General features: G+C 35.4%; 1 protein-coding gene across 1 annotated transcript in view; it reads left to right on the forward strand.

Annotated features, from left to right (window-relative positions):
• The window catches only part of LOC140326541 (fibrillin-2-like), a 97,088-nt gene that overhangs the window by 66,866 nt on the left and 11,387 nt on the right, over positions 1-18,835 (forward strand). The window contains exons 19-49 of the mRNA XM_072405220.1: positions 30-155; positions 859-978; positions 2,834-2,971; positions 3,062-3,112; positions 3,294-3,419; positions 4,825-5,052; positions 5,806-5,931; positions 6,032-6,160; positions 6,694-6,819; positions 6,939-7,064; positions 8,319-8,441; positions 9,358-9,483; positions 9,611-9,736; positions 10,563-10,685; positions 11,288-11,410; positions 11,659-11,784; positions 11,932-12,054; positions 13,188-13,310; positions 13,396-13,557; positions 13,734-13,802; positions 14,730-14,855; positions 15,015-15,140; positions 16,138-16,287; positions 16,420-16,491; positions 16,589-16,714; positions 16,941-17,066; positions 17,157-17,282; positions 17,387-17,503; positions 17,613-17,741; positions 17,977-18,096; positions 18,621-18,746. Coding sequence (XP_072261321.1) covers positions 30-155; positions 859-978; positions 2,834-2,971; positions 3,062-3,112; positions 3,294-3,419; positions 4,825-5,052; positions 5,806-5,931; positions 6,032-6,160; positions 6,694-6,819; positions 6,939-7,064; positions 8,319-8,441; positions 9,358-9,483; positions 9,611-9,736; positions 10,563-10,685; positions 11,288-11,410; positions 11,659-11,784; positions 11,932-12,054; positions 13,188-13,310; positions 13,396-13,557; positions 13,734-13,802; positions 14,730-14,855; positions 15,015-15,140; positions 16,138-16,287; positions 16,420-16,491; positions 16,589-16,714; positions 16,941-17,066; positions 17,157-17,282; positions 17,387-17,503; positions 17,613-17,741; positions 17,977-18,096; positions 18,621-18,746 — 3,864 coding nt within the window. The remainder of the gene's footprint in view (positions 1-29; positions 156-858; positions 979-2,833; positions 2,972-3,061; positions 3,113-3,293; positions 3,420-4,824; positions 5,053-5,805; positions 5,932-6,031; positions 6,161-6,693; positions 6,820-6,938; positions 7,065-8,318; positions 8,442-9,357; positions 9,484-9,610; positions 9,737-10,562; positions 10,686-11,287; positions 11,411-11,658; positions 11,785-11,931; positions 12,055-13,187; positions 13,311-13,395; positions 13,558-13,733; positions 13,803-14,729; positions 14,856-15,014; positions 15,141-16,137; positions 16,288-16,419; positions 16,492-16,588; positions 16,715-16,940; positions 17,067-17,156; positions 17,283-17,386; positions 17,504-17,612; positions 17,742-17,976; positions 18,097-18,620; positions 18,747-18,835) is intronic.

The raw sequence follows: 18,835 nt of genomic DNA on the forward strand, positions 1-18,835 counted from the left end.
GTTTCAACCTCTGTGCTATTCTCTTACAGATGTTGATGAATGTGCTGTGAACCGCTTGCTTTGCGACAATGGCCTGTGCAGGAACACTCCTGGCAGCTACACATGTACCTGCCCTAAAGGTTACGTCTTCAAACCCGAATCAGAAACCTGTGAAGGTGGGTGTTCAGCGCTGTGGGGGCAGACTGGCTGTTTGATGGGCTGTTCTTATGGAGAATAAGAACGAGCGATAAGGGTTCCTATTGAATATTTCTGAGCACTGCTGATACATACATGTTATAGATAAATCTTTGCTCATCCAAAACTACATACACACGTGCAATTATTGTCGTTGGAAAGGATCCTTCACGATCCTTTCCAATGACAAAGGACTGGAAAATGCATGTACATACATCACTGTTTTGCTCTATGGAGAGGGGAGAGAGAGAACGACATAGAGCTCCCTGCTGTGCACTCTCCGCCTTCCCTTGCATTAGGATCGTTCGTCGTGCGTGGATCCACCAGGATGGTCGTTCAGGAGACAGATGACAGGCACTGTACACACGCCAGATTCTCGTCCGATATCAGCCCTGAGACGATTATCGGGCAAGAACCGCTGGACATGTGTACGTAGCTTAAATATAGAAAAACAATGACAAGGTCTGGTGTTTGTTATAAGCTAGAATAAAAAAATTAGTTCTGGTAAAGCACACACACGCAGTTCAGCACCAGTTTGGTTAATAAGAAGAAATGCCTAGACATTATGGACATTGACACTTGTTGTTTTATGTGTATGCTAGTTTACTGTGAGAACTTTAGTTTTTCTCCCTAGAAGCTGAACTGCACTACAGCTGTACTGAAATATTTTGTTCCAACTTTTAGATATCAATGAATGTGCATCCAACCCCTGTGTTAATGGGGTCTGCAGGAACAATGCTGGCTCCTTTGTATGCGAGTGTTCATTCGGAAGCAAACTTGATCCTACTGGGACAATTTGTGTGGGTGAGTGTTATTAAAATTCTTCTGGTTTCCTAGAGGTCACACTGTTTTTATGGAAATAGATGACAGACTTACTTCAGTTATGTATAGGACTATTCAAAATGTTGGATGGCCTTTACATTTTTCTTTATATTATGAAAACTGTCTCCATTACTGTTACAGCCAGATTTCTTGATAATTTTTTAATATTAGTGATGGTAATGATCATTGTAGGAGTTAATATTTATCAATATGCATATGCCTACATCAAAACCTCATTTTTCACTTTGATCAGATAAACATGAAATAGTTTATATACTGCTCACTGTAGATTGTTACTGCAAAGCTTGTTAAATTGTATCAACATGAACATGCACGGCATATCATTAAAATGATACCAAAAAACAATCACTAAAATATCTTGTAAGCTTTAATATATAAAAAAAATTACAAAGAAAGGAGAATCTTAGGGTTAGTTCAGAAACGAGACTTTGAGGGCCAACATTCCTATCTCAACAAATTTGTATCAAAAAATTATAACTTTATTGGATTTAAAGTTATATCTGAGCCACTTCAGGAATACACTGAACTTAACCTCCCTCCTCCGGAGACCCGGCTACTCCCGGTGGGCAACATTGAAAAAAAAAACTAGAGTCCATTGTGGACCATGAAAGAGTGTGAGGTTAAATAGGAAGAAAGAGTACTGGGTTCACTGTGAACATGACAACCAATCTTTACTGATAGAAATAAAGTGCTAAGACGCTGCTGCTTTTGTGGGTCCTTACCTGTTCCAGGTGAGGCTGTTTGTGCTGCAGGAATAAGATATTTCTGTCCTTTTTCTCCCCCCTTCTTTCCTGAAGAAGCAAAGTTATCTGTGAAACGCAGGTGTACTTCATGGCACAAATGCTTTTCACTTTATGCATCCTTTATTCTAGGATTATAATGCCTTCATATACACCTCCAAACAAATTTAGAAGTCATTTACTGAACACTAGGCTAACCACAGGCCACTTACTAGATCTAAACATTACAGAACTTTTTTGGGGGAACTTCAGGAGTTTGGTGTGAAAAGTAGATTTACATCTTCACAATACTTTCAAGAAGTGAAGGTGTAAACTTGGTCTCAAAGGTTTGTAAAATCTGACTCTTTATTCATTAGGTATTGACATCTTGCCCATCCTTGCACAATGATTTGTAGTGCATGTGGTCATAAAGACACACAGCTGCATTATCTATAGGGTTTACTAAAACTCTCTATAAGCTGCTCTTTGCAGCTGTATTTTAAAATTAGAAGATTTGGAAAGAAAAGAAAAAAAGTATAAAATGCACCTTATATCAAGGGTAAGTCATCTTTTAGACCACCTTCCCATTGAAAACATGCACAGTTAAACATGAAGTGTAACTAATCTTAAACCCGAGATTCCATCTCTTTAGTGTAAGCATAGATGATATCACTCAGCTGTCTTTCAGAATTATGGGAACTTTGCAGAATCCAAATCTTGCAGGAATTTGCTCCAGCACTGTGCATGAGCATTGTCCCATGATATTTGGGTTCCTTGACTTTTCCAGGAACCAGGGAGGGGCTGCTTACATAAGCCTTGCTTTCAAGAATCAAACATATATATAAACCATGAATGAGCATGCAGGTAGACACAACAACAACAACAACAAAAAAGAGAATTGCTAATGACGTTTATGGTTGTGATCAAAAAAATTAGAATGCAATTATGTATAAAAAAAATAAGGAGTAACCAAGTATTCCCAATGCCCGTGCTAAAATAATTTCAGTTTATTTGCCAAATGTATTCTTTTAAAGTGTGTCTATGCAATATTTTATGCTATCTCTCATCAACTTTATGTGCTTCTCTTTAAAATGCAGACAGCATGAAGGGAACCTGTTGGTTAAACATCCAAGATGGTCGATGTGAGGTGAACATCAATGGAGCCACTCTTAAGTCAGAATGCTGTGCAACCTTAGGAGCTGCTTGGGGCAGCCCTTGTGAGCGTTGTGAGATTGGTAAGAACCAAATAATATGACTATATAAATATAAATACACACTCACATATACATCTAAAATATACAAACTTTGAACTTTGTCTTATATAGACCCTGCTTGTCCAAGAGGATATTCCAGGAAGAAGGGGGTTGCTTGTGAAGGTAAGTCTAGAAACTATACACAAAGTGATACTTGTTGTGGTTTAAAACGGTATAATTGAGTTTGTAATTTCTTTATAAATGCAATGTTGTTTTGAAGATATACTGTATTGTATATATTTATTGATATGAAATTTTCATTATCCAATCTATTATTAATACACCTATTATTGTTATTTTTAAGATGTGAATGAGTGTGAAGTCTTCCCTGGAGTTTGTCCCAATGGGCGATGTGTAAATACTGCTGGTTCCTTTAAATGCGAGTGTCCTGAAGGGCTGATCTTGGACAGCTCAGGCAGAACCTGTGTTGGTAAGACAAAATATTTATACCATATAATTCAAATTACTGCATTAGGCAACTGGTACAGTGGTATGCTTCATAGATTTAATTTTCCTGGAAATACATTTCTTGCCAATTAGTCATTCATTAGCTTTTTCGGAGGGGAGGATTGGGCTGCTTAAAGGTGGCCCATAGAAATTTGAAAATTATCATACAGAATCTTTACATACAGTTTTTACCAAGTATATATATGCTCTGGAGAGAAAAGTGCTACTAAAAATGCTTACTGATTACAAATTTGGGTAGAAAGAATGGTAATAATTTCAGCTTAAAATTATTGCTATTCCCTTTCAGGTCTATTAGCTATTGACATCTAACTTGCAGTATCTTGCAGTAAATATGGGTCTGGATTGCAGCACATTGAAACAGTCAGGCAACTCCCATCTCATGTCTGTAGGTTCCTTAACCTACATAATATTTGTTTTCTTAACATATGATTGCGATCAGATTGAACCTGCAAGTTTGTTGCATTTTGCCATTGAAGTTCATTTGAGCTAAATTTGAATGTATATTCTGCAGTTTGGTCCTACAACAAATTTGAGCTAGTACATAATCATATTTGGCTTACAATACAGGATAAGACTAGGTAATGTATTTTAGCATGAGCAGATGGGTGCTATAAACTAGAGCTACTTTTCTCTCCTACTGTGGCCCTTATCATGGCAGTCATAAGTATTCAGATAAATACCGGTAAATCTAAACATGTAGGCAAGTTTTTAAAAGTCATTATATATAAATATGTCTGTATAAGTATGAGTAGGTAGCATATAAGCCAAAGAACTACCGTATCCAAAAGGCATGTTGGACTTTTTACCAGAACAGCATTAGAAACCAGTTTAGATTACTTTTTCAATTCATGCTTGAAATTTCTTTATAAATGCAAGGTTGTTTTTTAACACAATTGGCATAAACCATTTTTCCAAAGCAATGTCATGCTAAGATGAACTTATATTTGCCACCTATTGACATCAGAGAGACAGTTAACTGAAACTTACATTCAGTATCACAAAATTCCACCAGACAGAATATGCATTTAGGATACATCATTGAGTTTTATACTCCCATATCACATATGTTTTCAGGCTGGAACAAAAAGCAAAAACATATTCTGTAGATAAATTCATACATTATGTAGTTTAGTGAGAATGAATAAAAGCCAAAAATGGTAGTCTATAAAATGTCACAAGTTACTTTTTCCTATTAATTTCTTGTGCATTGCATTGAAATTGTTGAATAGGCAACTGTACATCATTTTTGGCAACAGTACATATGTAGGTCTTAAATATATGTATTTTTTTATTTAAAGAGAATTAGCTTGGTTTATGTTTAGATTAGTACATCCTTTGCATACCAGTGTGTTTTTTGTCTTGTGCAGATATACGTGCTGAACAGTGCTACATGAAATGGGATGAGGATGAGTGTACAGCTCCTTTACCTGGTAAATACAGGATGGATATGTGCTGCTGCTCTGTTGGTGCTGCCTGGGGTTTTGACTGTGAAGAATGCCCTAAACCTGGAAGTGACGAATATAAGAACATCTGTCCAAGAGGACCTGGCTTTGCTAACAGAGGAGATGTTCTTTCTGGCCGTCCATTCTACAAAGGTAATGTTTATCCTTACATTTTTTTTAATTTTGAGATGAAGTAGGCTCAGTTCTGTAACAGATGTTTTTTTGCCACAGAAATGATTATTGTGAGAAACACAGTGAGAGCTTAATGCACTGATTGTTATGGTAGAGAATGCATGTCTTATACCTTGAGGAATTGACCCCCAGTGTCCTTTGAATTAAATCACATCAGGTTCATATTTAAGATAAGTATAGGCAGTTTCTGCTGTCGGCATGATGTCTCTGGCATTTATCAAACAGTCAGTTATGTTTAGGTAAACATTGAAATGGACTGTGGTGCGAGGATCAGTTGCCCCATTTCCATAAAATAGAAATACTTAGAATAGCCTGCAAATATTCCAATCAAACCCTGCTGCTGTACCTATTTGACAATGTTGCCAGTACATATGGACTATTTGAAAGTTTAATCAACGCACTTTACTAGATGATAAGAGATTTTATAATTAAATCATTTAGTCATTGAATATTGAAACTAAGGTTTGCCTATCTTTTACCTTATGGTAATAGTTGCAGTCATTCACAACTTTAACTAAGCTATCTTTATTCTGATCCTATCTTGCACCTTAAATGACAATTAGAAGCTTTGACAATATGACAATTGGGAGATATTGGCTCAAGGACCCCCCCCCCCCCTTACTTACTTGCATTAAATCCAGTACTTAAATACTTACTTGCATTAAATCCAGTACTGCTTTTTTACTCAGTTATACTGTTTTGTTTTTATAACAGATGTGAATGAGTGTAAGGTCTTCAACAGCCTTTGTACTCATGGAACATGTCGTAACAGCATTGGAAGCTTCAGGTGTATCTGTGACAGTGGTTTTGCTTTGGATGCCGAAGAAAGAAACTGTACCGGTAAGTAATAAAATATCACTTTGTAAAACAAGTGGCAACATTATTACCACTCTGTAAGCTTTAACGGAACTAAGTTCTATCATTTCTGCTTTCATTACAGACATAGATGAATGCCGAATTTCTCCTGATCTTTGTGGACATGGAACTTGTGTTAACACACCTGGGAGCTTTGAATGCGAATGCTTTGATGGTTATGAGAGTGGCTTCATGATGATGAAAAACTGCATGGGTGAGTATAAAAATGATGCTTTTTCTTTCCCAGAATTTTAACCTAAATGTGACCTGATAAGTTTCTTTCAGAGTTTTTTTAAGCATTTCAACATGAGAAGCCATTGCCTTTAGTTACTTTTTTCAGCAATGTATCTAGATAGGGGTCCTATATCTAAAATAATCAATAAATACTATCACTAAAAGTATTGCACTTTTTACTTTTGTAAAAAAAAAATAAAGCCTGTAAGTTTGCAATAGCGTAAAAAAATCTAGAGAAAAGTCTATATTTTATATAAACTTATATTATAAATAGGTTTAAATCTTCCTGGTGAAACAAATTGTTGAAAATCTTACTTACAGATTCCTGAAAGCGTCAGTTTTCTTTAAATTGCATGATTTACCTTAGTAGTTCAGTTAAAATTTAAAAGTTAAAAGTTTTAGGTTAAAAAAAAAAAACTAGAAAGACCTTTGGAATTGATAACTTTTTTGCATTTATCATAGCACATATTTAATATATTGATTAATATAACTAATATGTTCATGTATTTTCAGACATTGATGAGTGTGAAAGAGACCCACTGTTGTGCAGAGGAGGAACATGTATTAACACCGATGGCAGCTACGAATGTATATGTCCACCTGGTCATGAGCTGAATACAGAAGGAAACGCCTGTGTGGGTATGAAATGTTTACCTTTATTATCATAGTTTGCCTTCAAAAAAAGGTATATCTGATTGTGTCAGAGCGCAAAGCCATATGTGTTATAATATATTGTCTTTAAAATCCCTTTTCCTCAGATATAAATGAATGTTCCTTGAGTGATAACCTGTGCAAGAATGGACGCTGTGTGAACATGATTGGAACATACCAGTGTTCTTGTGATTCTGGCTTCCAGTCAACACCTGACCGACAGGGTTGTATGGGTGAGTAATTTGCTGATGCCAGAGTGTCATTATGAAATTTGTATATTATAATTGATATATCATACTTTTTTCTTGCAAAAGTCAGTTAGTTTTCTCTTTCTGAAAATGTAAAATAAATTAGATATATTGGGATTCATAGGGACAAAGGAAATGACCTCATTCAAGAGTTCTTTCAATAAACACCTTGGAAAGAAGCACAGAGCACACATTGTTTAATCTAAGTGTTCTCCTTGCGTTCCTTCTATGGTATTTTACAAATGATTATATGCAGTCTATATGACAAGCATGTATCAAGTTTCTATGACATACACATGTAGCAAATTATTCTTGGTGGTGATTCAGCATCTGATTCTAAGAAATAGGGTATTGCATGCATCATGATAAATGGTTCCTTCACTCGTTTTTTACTTACCTTTCCATAACCTTAAAGGGTGTTCACAATAAAAGCCATTGTACCACATCTTGAACAGAAAAGTTCTACTAAACTAAAAACATCTGTATGCAAGTTAGATTTTCAGTTCCCTATTTGGCAGTATGCAATATACATCCCTGAGGGGAGGGGTGAGCATTTTGGGCCCCTGTCCCCGAAGGAACCTGGGCTGGGGCCAGCTGACGTGTCCTATTCTATTTGTGATAGTGAAAGATAGAATGAGAGTATCGCATCCAATCCACAGTCACAGCCCCAGGCTACTATTTTGTGTGCCTATGATTGGACGTATCACTCCCATGAGAATCTGGATAAATAAATCTGGATAATGTGGTTGACTAGCAGATGTATGTGTAAAAGGCATGCATTATGTCATTATGTCATAGCCACCATTACATTACATCTCTGCCCTTTAAAGTTGTGTTAGGGCTTATTCTGTGCATATCATTTTCTCCTGAATCCTAGGAAGGGTTGTAATCCCTCCCGGACTTACATGATGTTCCTTGGCATTCTGAATAGTCAGATATCCTTTTGGCTTTAATTCACAATAAATCATGTTTTCTAAAAAATGAGTGATTTCATGTTGACCCTCATTTTAGTACTTTCTATTCTAGGGAACAGAAATGTTCCAGAAACATGGAACAAAAATAGTATCTTTCTAAAATATTTCTTTTTTTATAAAACATGTTTAGGCCAAATTTTCTCAACTTTTTTTACATTAGGTTTGTCTACCTCCTTTCTCATTATTACATTGGAGCGTGGCTCCAATGAAGTTCCAACAGAATTACTTGTTTGTAACTGAAATATATCACTTCCTTTTCTTTCAGACATTGACGAATGTTCCATCATGAACGGAGGATGTGACACACAATGTACCAATTCAGAGGGTAGTTATGAGTGCAGCTGTAGTGAGGGATATGCACTGATGCCAGACATGAGATCCTGTGCAGGTAAAACTTTTTATAGTTCAGTAACTTTTGTACAGTATAATTCCTTCTTCTTTTTTTCTCTACATAGTTTATATTTATTCATTCCTGTTTATATAAAAACTTTTTTTTTAAAATGAATGTTTAATACATATTGTACCCATGGTATTGGTGCCATCAAGCACTAACGCCTTTCTAGAACAAACCTGGTTGAAGCTTTTTGCTTTTAGACTCAACACAGTCTGAACAGAGCTATACACTGCAGGGGGAAGGGGTAGGGAAGTCAATGTGTGTAATTCAAACTATGGAACACTTAAACAAAAAGCTTTTTTTTGGCATGATTACCCTGCTAAACGTAAAAAGGGGCACCATTAGCTTACAGGTATTAGGTGCATACAAAGGAGTACCATTAGCTTACAGGAAATAGGTATATATGAAATAGTAATTTGCAATAATTTAATAATAATAAATAAAATGGCTTTAAAATTAAACATTTTTCAAAGGGATTTATGCTTTACTTCTGACCATATTAAATACAAAAAGAAAATATATGCAAAACACTGTACATTCTCTTTAACTATATTCTAGTAAGAGGGCTGTTTTCTACCACGTAGCTGAGTTATAGTCCGGTTGCCACAACTACTACAGATTTCCTGATAGGCTCCCACCATGCGGTGCAGTGGTTAAATATCCTTACTTTCAATATTCTGATGACATTTACTTCTATAAACCAGAAGTATTTTGGAGACTGAATGATATTGCATTGCTCACTACCGCTAAGCCATTACATATAAGTAGGACAGTAGAAATTTTGCTGTAAATGTAGGAATATATTTTAATATTTAGAATTTTGGTTTATGTTCTAACTGACAAATAGTGATCTTTTATATGAAACATCTTTATATATGATGTTTTAACTAATCTATATTTATCCTTTCAGATATTGATGAATGTGAGGACAACCCAGACATTTGTGATGGAGGACAGTGTACCAATATCCCAGGAGAGTATCGTTGCTTGTGCTTTGATGGCTTTATGGCTTCTCTAGACATGAAGACATGTGTAGGTAAGAAAACCATCACTACAGCTACTTTACTTTCTGCTTGTGTATGATTTGATAATTGTGTAGAATAGTTTACAGGAGGTCTCATTTGGTTGTACTATCAACCTCCCATTTTTTTCCTGCTTTTTAGATGTTAATGAGTGTGACCTGAACCCAAACATCTGCCTGCACGGAGAGTGTGAAAACACTAAAGGTTCTTTCATCTGTCACTGTGAGATGGGTTACTTTGTGAAGAAGGGAACCACAGGATGCACAGGTACAAGACAATTCTGCCTCGATATTGTTTAAAAATCTATTGCACTATAGTGTGTTGTACTAATCCACTTCTAAATTCTCCATTTTTACATTCCTTAGCAGAATTAGTCTTAAAAAAAGAAAAAAGTGAACCTGTATATATATATATATATATATATATATATATATATATATATATATATATTAATGTTTGCCTTTATGGCAATATCTCCACACACCATACCTATTTAGGTTACAAAAGTTGAAAACATTGGATCCTATGAAGGTGTAGATGCTATCCTGCTTTGCTTTAGCGAGCTTTAATTTCAGCCAACATGTAGTAGCAAGCAGAATGCACACAGGCACATATTAGGCTTTTTGTTTTTTTATTATTATATATAAAATATGATAAATTATCAGCTAGTTAATCTAAGCAATGTCTAACAGTTCCAATTTTATTAATTAGTTCTGGTTTTTATTAGGACATTATTTACCTTTTACTTGCAAACCCTTAAAGTGAACCTGTACAAAAGTATCAAGTTAGCTGGATAAGCCACCTGATAATAAATCTGATATTTTTTTCTCTGTTCCATTAACCTGCCAGAGTCCATCTGGCAAAATCCTTGTGTAATCTCTGGATGGGGTCTGGGGTAGAGCATACATAGAATTAAGAACCCCATACTTGACAGTGCTCAGACCTGACAGTTAGCTTTGCTCAGAAAGGCAGAGTCTCTTTAATATGTTGGCTGTGAAAATGACAGGGAGTTGTTCAAGCTAAAAGTAGGTAATGTTTGTTTATTGAATGTATTATACAACTGCGTAACGTTCCCGTAATTTTTTTAATTTAGATGTCGATGAATGTGAAATAGGTGCACACAACTGTGATGTGCATGCATCTTGCATCAATGTACCCGGAAACTTTAAATGCAAATGTCGACCCGGTTGGGTTGGAGATGGCCTTAAATGTGTTGGTAGGTAACATTTTAAGCCTGTAAACTGCATGTTTTAAAATGGTAAAGTATTTTTATGCATTTATATTTGAGACACTATTGTTGAATGGTTGTAAACAGATTTCATGTGTCATGCAAAGAAGATAAATACAGTATCTGTTTAGGGACTGGTCTTAAAAGGTGTGGTTTTCTGATTTGCTGGATTGCCATGAAACAGACTGGATTACATTTGCAATAATGTATATATTTACTATATTATATTAGATTTACTATATTAGATATACTGTATATATTATGTAATAGAAAATACAAAAAATATGAATTAGGTCATTAGGTAAGAAACCATTTTGCTGTGTATGGCAGCAGCAGATCTTGTAATCCTAAGAAGAAAAAATTGCTAAAATTTCTACCCCCTTTTTATTTTTATTCCTAACTTAATAAATTACCAGTGGTTTTAAGTCCCTGTACAACCTTATTTAACTACTGAATATATTTGCTTAGATCAAAAAATCCATGTGCAATATTTTACATTTAGAAGATTAAAAAATAGAAATATATCTTTAAATTTGTCCTTGCATATCAATTCAAAGAAATTAAAATAACTATGATTTTGTTTGTTTTAGATCTGGATGAATGTACTACAGAGGACCACAACTGTAACGCAAATGCCAACTGTGTAAACACTCCTGGCTCTTACAGATGTGCCTGCAATGAAGGATTCAATGGAGATGGCTTTACTTGCTCAGGTACAGGAAAACTAATTTTATATCATGTTTAATTTGTCTATTTGTCTGCCACTAAAACTAAATAAGTGATTGAAATTATATAGAATAATGTTAATTAAACACTTATTCCTTTAAGACTATCTATATAGCTTATTGTTATTTAACCAATACTATTATTCCAGTTGTAATAGCTTGCTCTTATTTGCTCTAAATGTACTTTGTATTTATGTTATCTTTGCATTGCTTGATGATTTTGCTTTCATTTGCAGATGTTGATGAGTGTGCAGACAATGTAAACCTGTGTGAAAATGGCCATTGCCTAAATGCTCCTGGAGGGTACCGCTGTGAGTGTGAAATGGGATTCACTCCTTCTGAGGACAGCAGGGCTTGTCAAGGTGTGTGGGAAAGTTATAATTCTAACATTTTACCATTAAACAGCATTTTTTATGAAATGAAGCTTTGAATAACCTGAAATCTTTTTCAATCACTTGAATGCATTTTTAGTCACTTCATTACCTTTCCTCTCCGCTTATTTATTTTAGATATTGATGAGTGCACATTCCAGAATATTTGTGTCTTTGGAACATGCCAGAATCTGCCAGGAATGTTCCGCTGTGTCTGTGATGATGGCTATGAGCTTGACAGAAGTGGAGGCAACTGTACTGGTAAGATATTATCATAAATTATATATAATATTAACTGTACTGGTAAGATATTATCATAAATTATATATAATATTATTTCTCAAACAAAAAACACTAAAGTTTTAAGGGCATCATTTACAAAAGTTCATATGTCTTATATTATCCGTTTGTAGTTAAATAATTAACTACCATGAAAAAGGCATTTGCCCATTAAATACAACATGTCACAGAGTCCTGAAGTTATGGTCTAGAGTAAGGAATACAAATCTTTATTCTTTAAATTTCCTGTGCCAGCTTAGCTGCATATTCTTCATTTGATATTGCTGTAGGCACCATTCCTCCGAACATGTAACAACATATTGGGCCTCACTAACTTTACAGAGGATTACACCCTTTCACTCACTTTACAGAGGATTACACCCTTTCAGTTCAAGCATCTTGGGTGTGTTTGGTGGGCATTTTGGATGAGTAACCAATGCGACTTTTGTGGAAACTATGCATGGACAAAATAAATAATCTTTAAATGACATTGGCTTCTTTAGGTCCTTCGCATGTTTAACCATTAGTCATCTTGTTATTATTATTACACAGTATTTATATAGCACTATCATATTACGCAGCGCTGTACAAAGTCCATAGTCATGGCACTAACTGTTCTTCATAGGGCCTCACAATCTAATGTCCCTACCATAGTCATATGTCATTAATGTAGTGTAAGGTCAATTTTTTGGGGGAGGAAGCCAATTAACCTAACTGTATGTTTTTCGGATGTGGGAGGAAATCCACACAGACACGGGTAGAACCTGCAAACTCCATGCAGATAGTGCAGTAGCCTAGATTCAAACCTGGGACCTAGCACTGCTAAGGCCAGAGTGCTAAGCACTGAGCCACTGTGCTGCCCATTACCATGCTGCTTATTACTAAATACTTCTACGGGATTATTGTTTGTGTCTTGTTTGCTTCATATTAGACCAATTCCAGACATGCAGTCAAAAACTGTGTGGTTTGCCACTCCTAACAGTTTTTTAGGAGTGGCAAACCACAGTTTTTTTTTAATTTACAACTAGAAGCAACAATTTATATTACACCACAATTTATATTTATACTTATATATTTATACTTTCTAAATTATAACCCATGTTTCTAACCTTTAGATGTGAATGAATGTGCTGACCCGGTGAACTGTATCAATGGTCTGTGTGTGAACACTCCCGGAAGTTACTTGTGCAACTGCCCACAGGACTTTGAATTAAATCCCACCGGAGTTGGTTGTGTTGGTAAGTGAATGTTCTCTGTGATCAAAAATGATTATTAATGTAATGCCTTTTAATCATGAATTATGTTCTTTTCCTCAATCCACAGATACTCGTGTTGGAAACTGCTACTTGGAAACACTGACAAGAGGAGATGCCAGCCTTGCCTGCAGTGCTGAGATAGGAGTTGGTGTTACACGAGCATCTTGCTGTTGCTCTCTGGGACGTGCCTGGGGCAACCCTTGTGAAAGCTGCCCTCTTGCCAACTCTAGTAAGTTGAGACTTATTTAAGTGTGTACATTTTTATGTGAAAGAACTTTTTTTAACATTTTAGTTCTTTAAGAGTATACTCTGTTTAGTTTGCTGTTTCTAAAGTAACTAATTCCCAATTTAAAAAGACAGATCATAGTTCACCAAACTAAAGTTTTTTTATGTATCATGTTTCAGCTGAATATAAAACACTCTGCCCTGGAGGAGAAGGATTTAGACCAAATCCTATAACAGTCATTTTAGAAGGTAAGCCAGCTTTTTGTGTTCTGCTTGGCTAGAAGGTCTGTTTGTTCTCCATCATTATATAGTGCTTGATCTTCATGGCACCCTATATATCATCCATGCTGCAGTAATTTCCTAGGATCACATGATACGGGGGCTGCAGAAACACTACCCTTATGCCAACATTCTGGATAAGCAAAAGTGACATATTAATCAGGGAATGTCAATCCAAACAAGCTGTTGATTCAATATTCTGCATAGTTGTCTCTAACAACCCGTGTTCTGAAGCTTAGCATTAAAGAATATAGGTTTATATTTGAGAAACTAATGGACATTTCAAAAAGCAGATTTTACTGATTAAAATTTATTTTTTTATCCAAAATATATTCTTTATCCAATAATGCTTTAAAATAAATTACAATTACCAAATTATGTCTCTTTCACAAATGTATCATAAAGTGCATATTTTTATTAATACCTTTGCATTGGTAAATGAAATGCAAACTTATTAGGTGAGTACCCCTTAATAGCTTTTGTTATTCCACATGTTGTTGTTCCACATGCCCACTGCTAGCATACTCATGGGCTATAATCCTTTTCTTTTGATTGTTGCTCCATTAGCACTGTATATGCGGTTTCTACAACTTTGCAGTTCATACTAAATGGAAGCATACAGACAGATGCCGAGATGACATTTGGTCATCTGTGTGTTTCTGTACTTCTGTGGTCATATGTCTTTTGCCAGCATGAGCACTTAGGTATAGTTTGAATTTCCATTTACAGGGAGCTGAGCAGAAAGTGGAAATCACCGCTGTAGGGAAAATAATAATTCATATATACTGCCAACATGTTCCTTGTTTGCAATTATGCTTTGCCCAATGTGCTATAGCTCTATTTTGCTGGATATTTATAACATTTTTAACCACTTGATGTATGTTATTATCCATAAAGATATTGATGAATGCCAGGAACTCCCAGGCCTGTGTCAGGGTGGCAACTGTGTGAACACTTTTGGAAGTTTCCAGTGTGAATGTCCACTTGGCTACTACCTGAATGAGGAAACCCGCATTTGTGAAGGTATGAAATGGATGCATTTTAAAAGCTAAATATAACCTGTTTTTCGAATACTTTCACATGTAGACAATCTGAAAAAGAAAAACATTAGGAGAGTATTGTTTTATGTTAGTTTAACAGCCTTTATTAATTACTGCATCGGAAATATTTCACCTTTTTCAGACATTGATGAGTGCTCTGCTCACATTGGAATCTGTGGACCTGGTACTTGTTATAACACACTTGGAAACTACACCTGTGTTTGCCCACCAGAGTATATGCAAGTCAATGGAGGAAACAACTGCATGGGTATGTGTTTTTTATTTTAATATATGTAGAAAATGTTTCTTTTTGTAAGTTCTGTGTTGTTACTAACAATCACATTTGATGTGTTAAGTTTTTCCTAAGTACAATATATATATATATATAATAATATCCCTGAAGTATTCCATAACAATGTGTCCAAGCCTAAATCCACTACTTTAAAACTTTCACAATTTAATATTATAATGTCTAATTAAATATGGAATTAATACTGAACTTGGCAAGGTGATTTAAAAATTAAGTGAATACAACAAGTATGAGCTGGTGTTTTTGCTAAAAGCAAAAAGCTAAAGTGTTTTATTTTAGCTGGGCACAAAAACTGGAAATCTTACTAATGCTTAATGACGTTCATTAGGGAATGAGTTGATTGGCAAGCATTTGCAAAGTGTTAGCAGATGTTTAACACTTTGATATTCTTTTTTATTGAATCATGTAGTATATACCTATCTGTGAGTAGACTATACAGTGTTTAAAGACAGATGTTACACTAACACTCTAAAGCTCTTAGATCTGATCTAATAAAAATCAACAACACGTATTAAGAATATTTTAGTGAAAAACTCATCCTGTCTGAATATACAGTCAATGGATTATATTGCTGGGACTTCATGCTTATATGGTCATGGTTATGGTCATCCTGCAGCCAATCTTTCTCTGTACCTTGTTCTGCATCATGCCTCTCTGTAGAGGTGACTAATGATCACTATCAATAACAGCCTAGATACATTCACATACCAGGAAATGCATTGATGTCTTCTTCAGGAACTCCAGACAAAATAAACATCTTTCAGGCTATTGCTTATGGACAATTAACATTTTAGATGTTTCTTATAACACAGTAAATATTTACTCTCTGCATTTATTTCCACCCTGAATAAACTGTCACCAGCTTTATACACTAATTGCCTAAACTTTTACTAAAATAACAATAATGTGACCCATACTTACCCTACTGATGATCTGCTGCCCCCTTTCATTGCAGATATGAGAAAGAGTGTGTGTTACCGTAACTACAATGATACATGTGAAAATGAACTGTCCACCAACATGACAAAGAAAATGTGCTGCTGTTCCTACAACATTGGTAAAGCCTGGAACAAACCTTGTGAGCCATGTCCTGTGCCAGCCAGTCGTAAGTCCTCAGTATTCCTTAAACTTTTTATAAGCCTACTTACAACATCAAGTGTTCACAGTTTAATTTCTTTACATATCCAAATTACACATCTCTTGATATTCATTACCTGCATATTTGTATTCCATTTAGCCGAATACCAGGTTCTTTGTGGAAACCAGGCACCCGGTTTTATTATTGATATCCGAACTGGAAAACCTATGGGTAAGTCAGCTGCATTTGCTAGAATTATGTTTCAGACTGTGATGGATGGTGCTAGAATAACAACTGATCTATATATACATATGTATATTTTTTTCAGATATTGATGAGTGCAGTGAAATTCCAGCAATCTGCACCAATGGAGTCTGCATCAACCAGATTGGAAGCTTCCGCTGTGAATGTCCTATGGGATTCAGCTACAATAACATTCTTCTCATCTGTGAAGGTTTGTTGATTCCATCAGAAAAACAATAAACTACTGTACAATAATACATTTATTATTTTATAATGAAATACAAATTGATTAGCCCCTCAGGTACTCAGGACTGCATTTCATTCTATCTTTGTGCTAAACTTTTGCCCAAAAAGAGCATATACACAAGCTAAAGGACAAACATTATGCAATGTAAATGTGTCAAAAATTGTATTAAGTGATGCTCTTCTGTTTGCAGATATTGATGAGTGCAGCAGTGGAGAAAACCTGTGCCAGATAAATGCAGATTGCATTAACATCCCAGGCTCATACCGCTGTGAATGTTCAAGTGGATACAAGCTGTCACCTAGTGGAGCCTGTGTTGGTAAGTCTATATATAGCTTAGTTTATAGTATGATGACCTTGGTCACAGTTCCAGTTCGACAAATTAAATCTTAATTATATGCTTTTATAGGCCGAAATGAATGTAATGAGATCCCAAATGTATGCAGCCATGGAACATGTATGGACACAACAGGAAGCTACATATGCATATGTCACAATGGATTCAAAGCAAGTGCTGACCAAACCATGTGCATGGGTAAGTGATTACACTTCAAACAACCTAAAGGTCTTTTGCAGTTAAGCAATTCTTTTGTAGAATCAAATATACAATGTTAAGTTTGCTTTATGATTATATTGTAGATATTGATGAGTGTGATCGCCAGCCTTGCGGCAATGGTACTTGCAAGAACACCGTGGGCTCTTATAACTGCCTCTGCTTCCCCGGCTTTGAACTGACTCACAACAATGACTGCATGGGTATGTTTTCTTTGTGCTCTTCTTATCTAATATATTGTTTTAATGTTACAAGTAGAAAGCGATAGCTTTGCAATCATTGTGCTCATTTTGTGATTGACTCATCACACAGACATAGATGAATGCTCTTCCCTTGTGGGACAAGTATGCCGAAATGGACAGTGCATCAACAATATTGGCTCCTTCCAGTGTCTATGTCATGAAGGCTATGAAATCACTCCAGATGGAAAAAATTGTGTTGGTAAGTGCTAAAATAAGTAACTAGTGAACAGGTCATAGTTGGGTTAGATCATTGCAACAATATTATGAAAAACCACATTGCACAATTTTTTCACATTGTAATGATCCAACCAGAAACATAATAAAAACAAATGCTTTCCCAGATTTTATCGCAGTAATAATAATCCATTTCAAAAATTTGATGGGTCTGGGGATTTTCAACCAGTGTTATGAGCATGTTCTGTTTTCTTTTTTAGATATTAATGAGTGTGTTAGCTTACCTGGTACCTGCGCTCCAGGCACATGTCAAAATCTGGAAGGATCTTTCCGCTGTATCTGCCCTCCAGGTTATGCAGTACAGAATGACAACTGTATTGGTAAGTAATATTGTACTGTATATCTTGGTAGTGCATGGGGAAATATGAGCTCAGGGGAAATCACTACTGCCATTAAAGCTAATGGTTATTCTGTAGCTAGATACAGTCAAAATTAGGGAGTGTTTTGTCTGTTGGCTTAAGAATATAAAATATTCTTCTGTGAAAATGTTATTCTCGACATACTGGTCTATTCGATGTACTGATCAGTAATCAATTGGTAAAAATATCTAAAACATTTCCGGTATGTGTACAATATTCTGCTGATCCAGTTGGTTTTGCAGATAGAACATAATAAGAGTTCTTATTAAATGTGCTTGATATTTATGGCAATAAACATAAATAGGTTTGTTTATAAAGAAGTGGTGGTTAGTAGTAATATAACTATGATCACAACCCTCATTTGAAAACTGGCAACTCTTCATAAATGTGGCAACTATGTCAGCCGATTTTATGAATAGTAACATTACATAGATACAGATTTTATTTACACGAAAAGTACTCTAATGAATATTTTTTCTTTACAGATATTAATGAATGTGATGAAGAGCCCAACATCTGTCTCTTTGGAACCTGTACTAACACTCCTGGCAGCTTCCAGTGTGTTTGTCCACCAGGATTTGTCTTGTCTGATAATGGGCGTCGTTGCTTTGGTGAGATGATGATAAATTAACATAATCATAAATACTCATAGAAGTATATCTCTAACCAACAAAATGTCGCATATGTGGTATTAATATTT

Source organism: Pyxicephalus adspersus, chromosome 3 (assembly GCF_032062135.1).
Source record: "Pyxicephalus adspersus chromosome 3, UCB_Pads_2.0, whole genome shotgun sequence".
Taxonomy (NCBI): domain Eukaryota; kingdom Metazoa; phylum Chordata; class Amphibia; order Anura; family Pyxicephalidae; genus Pyxicephalus; species Pyxicephalus adspersus.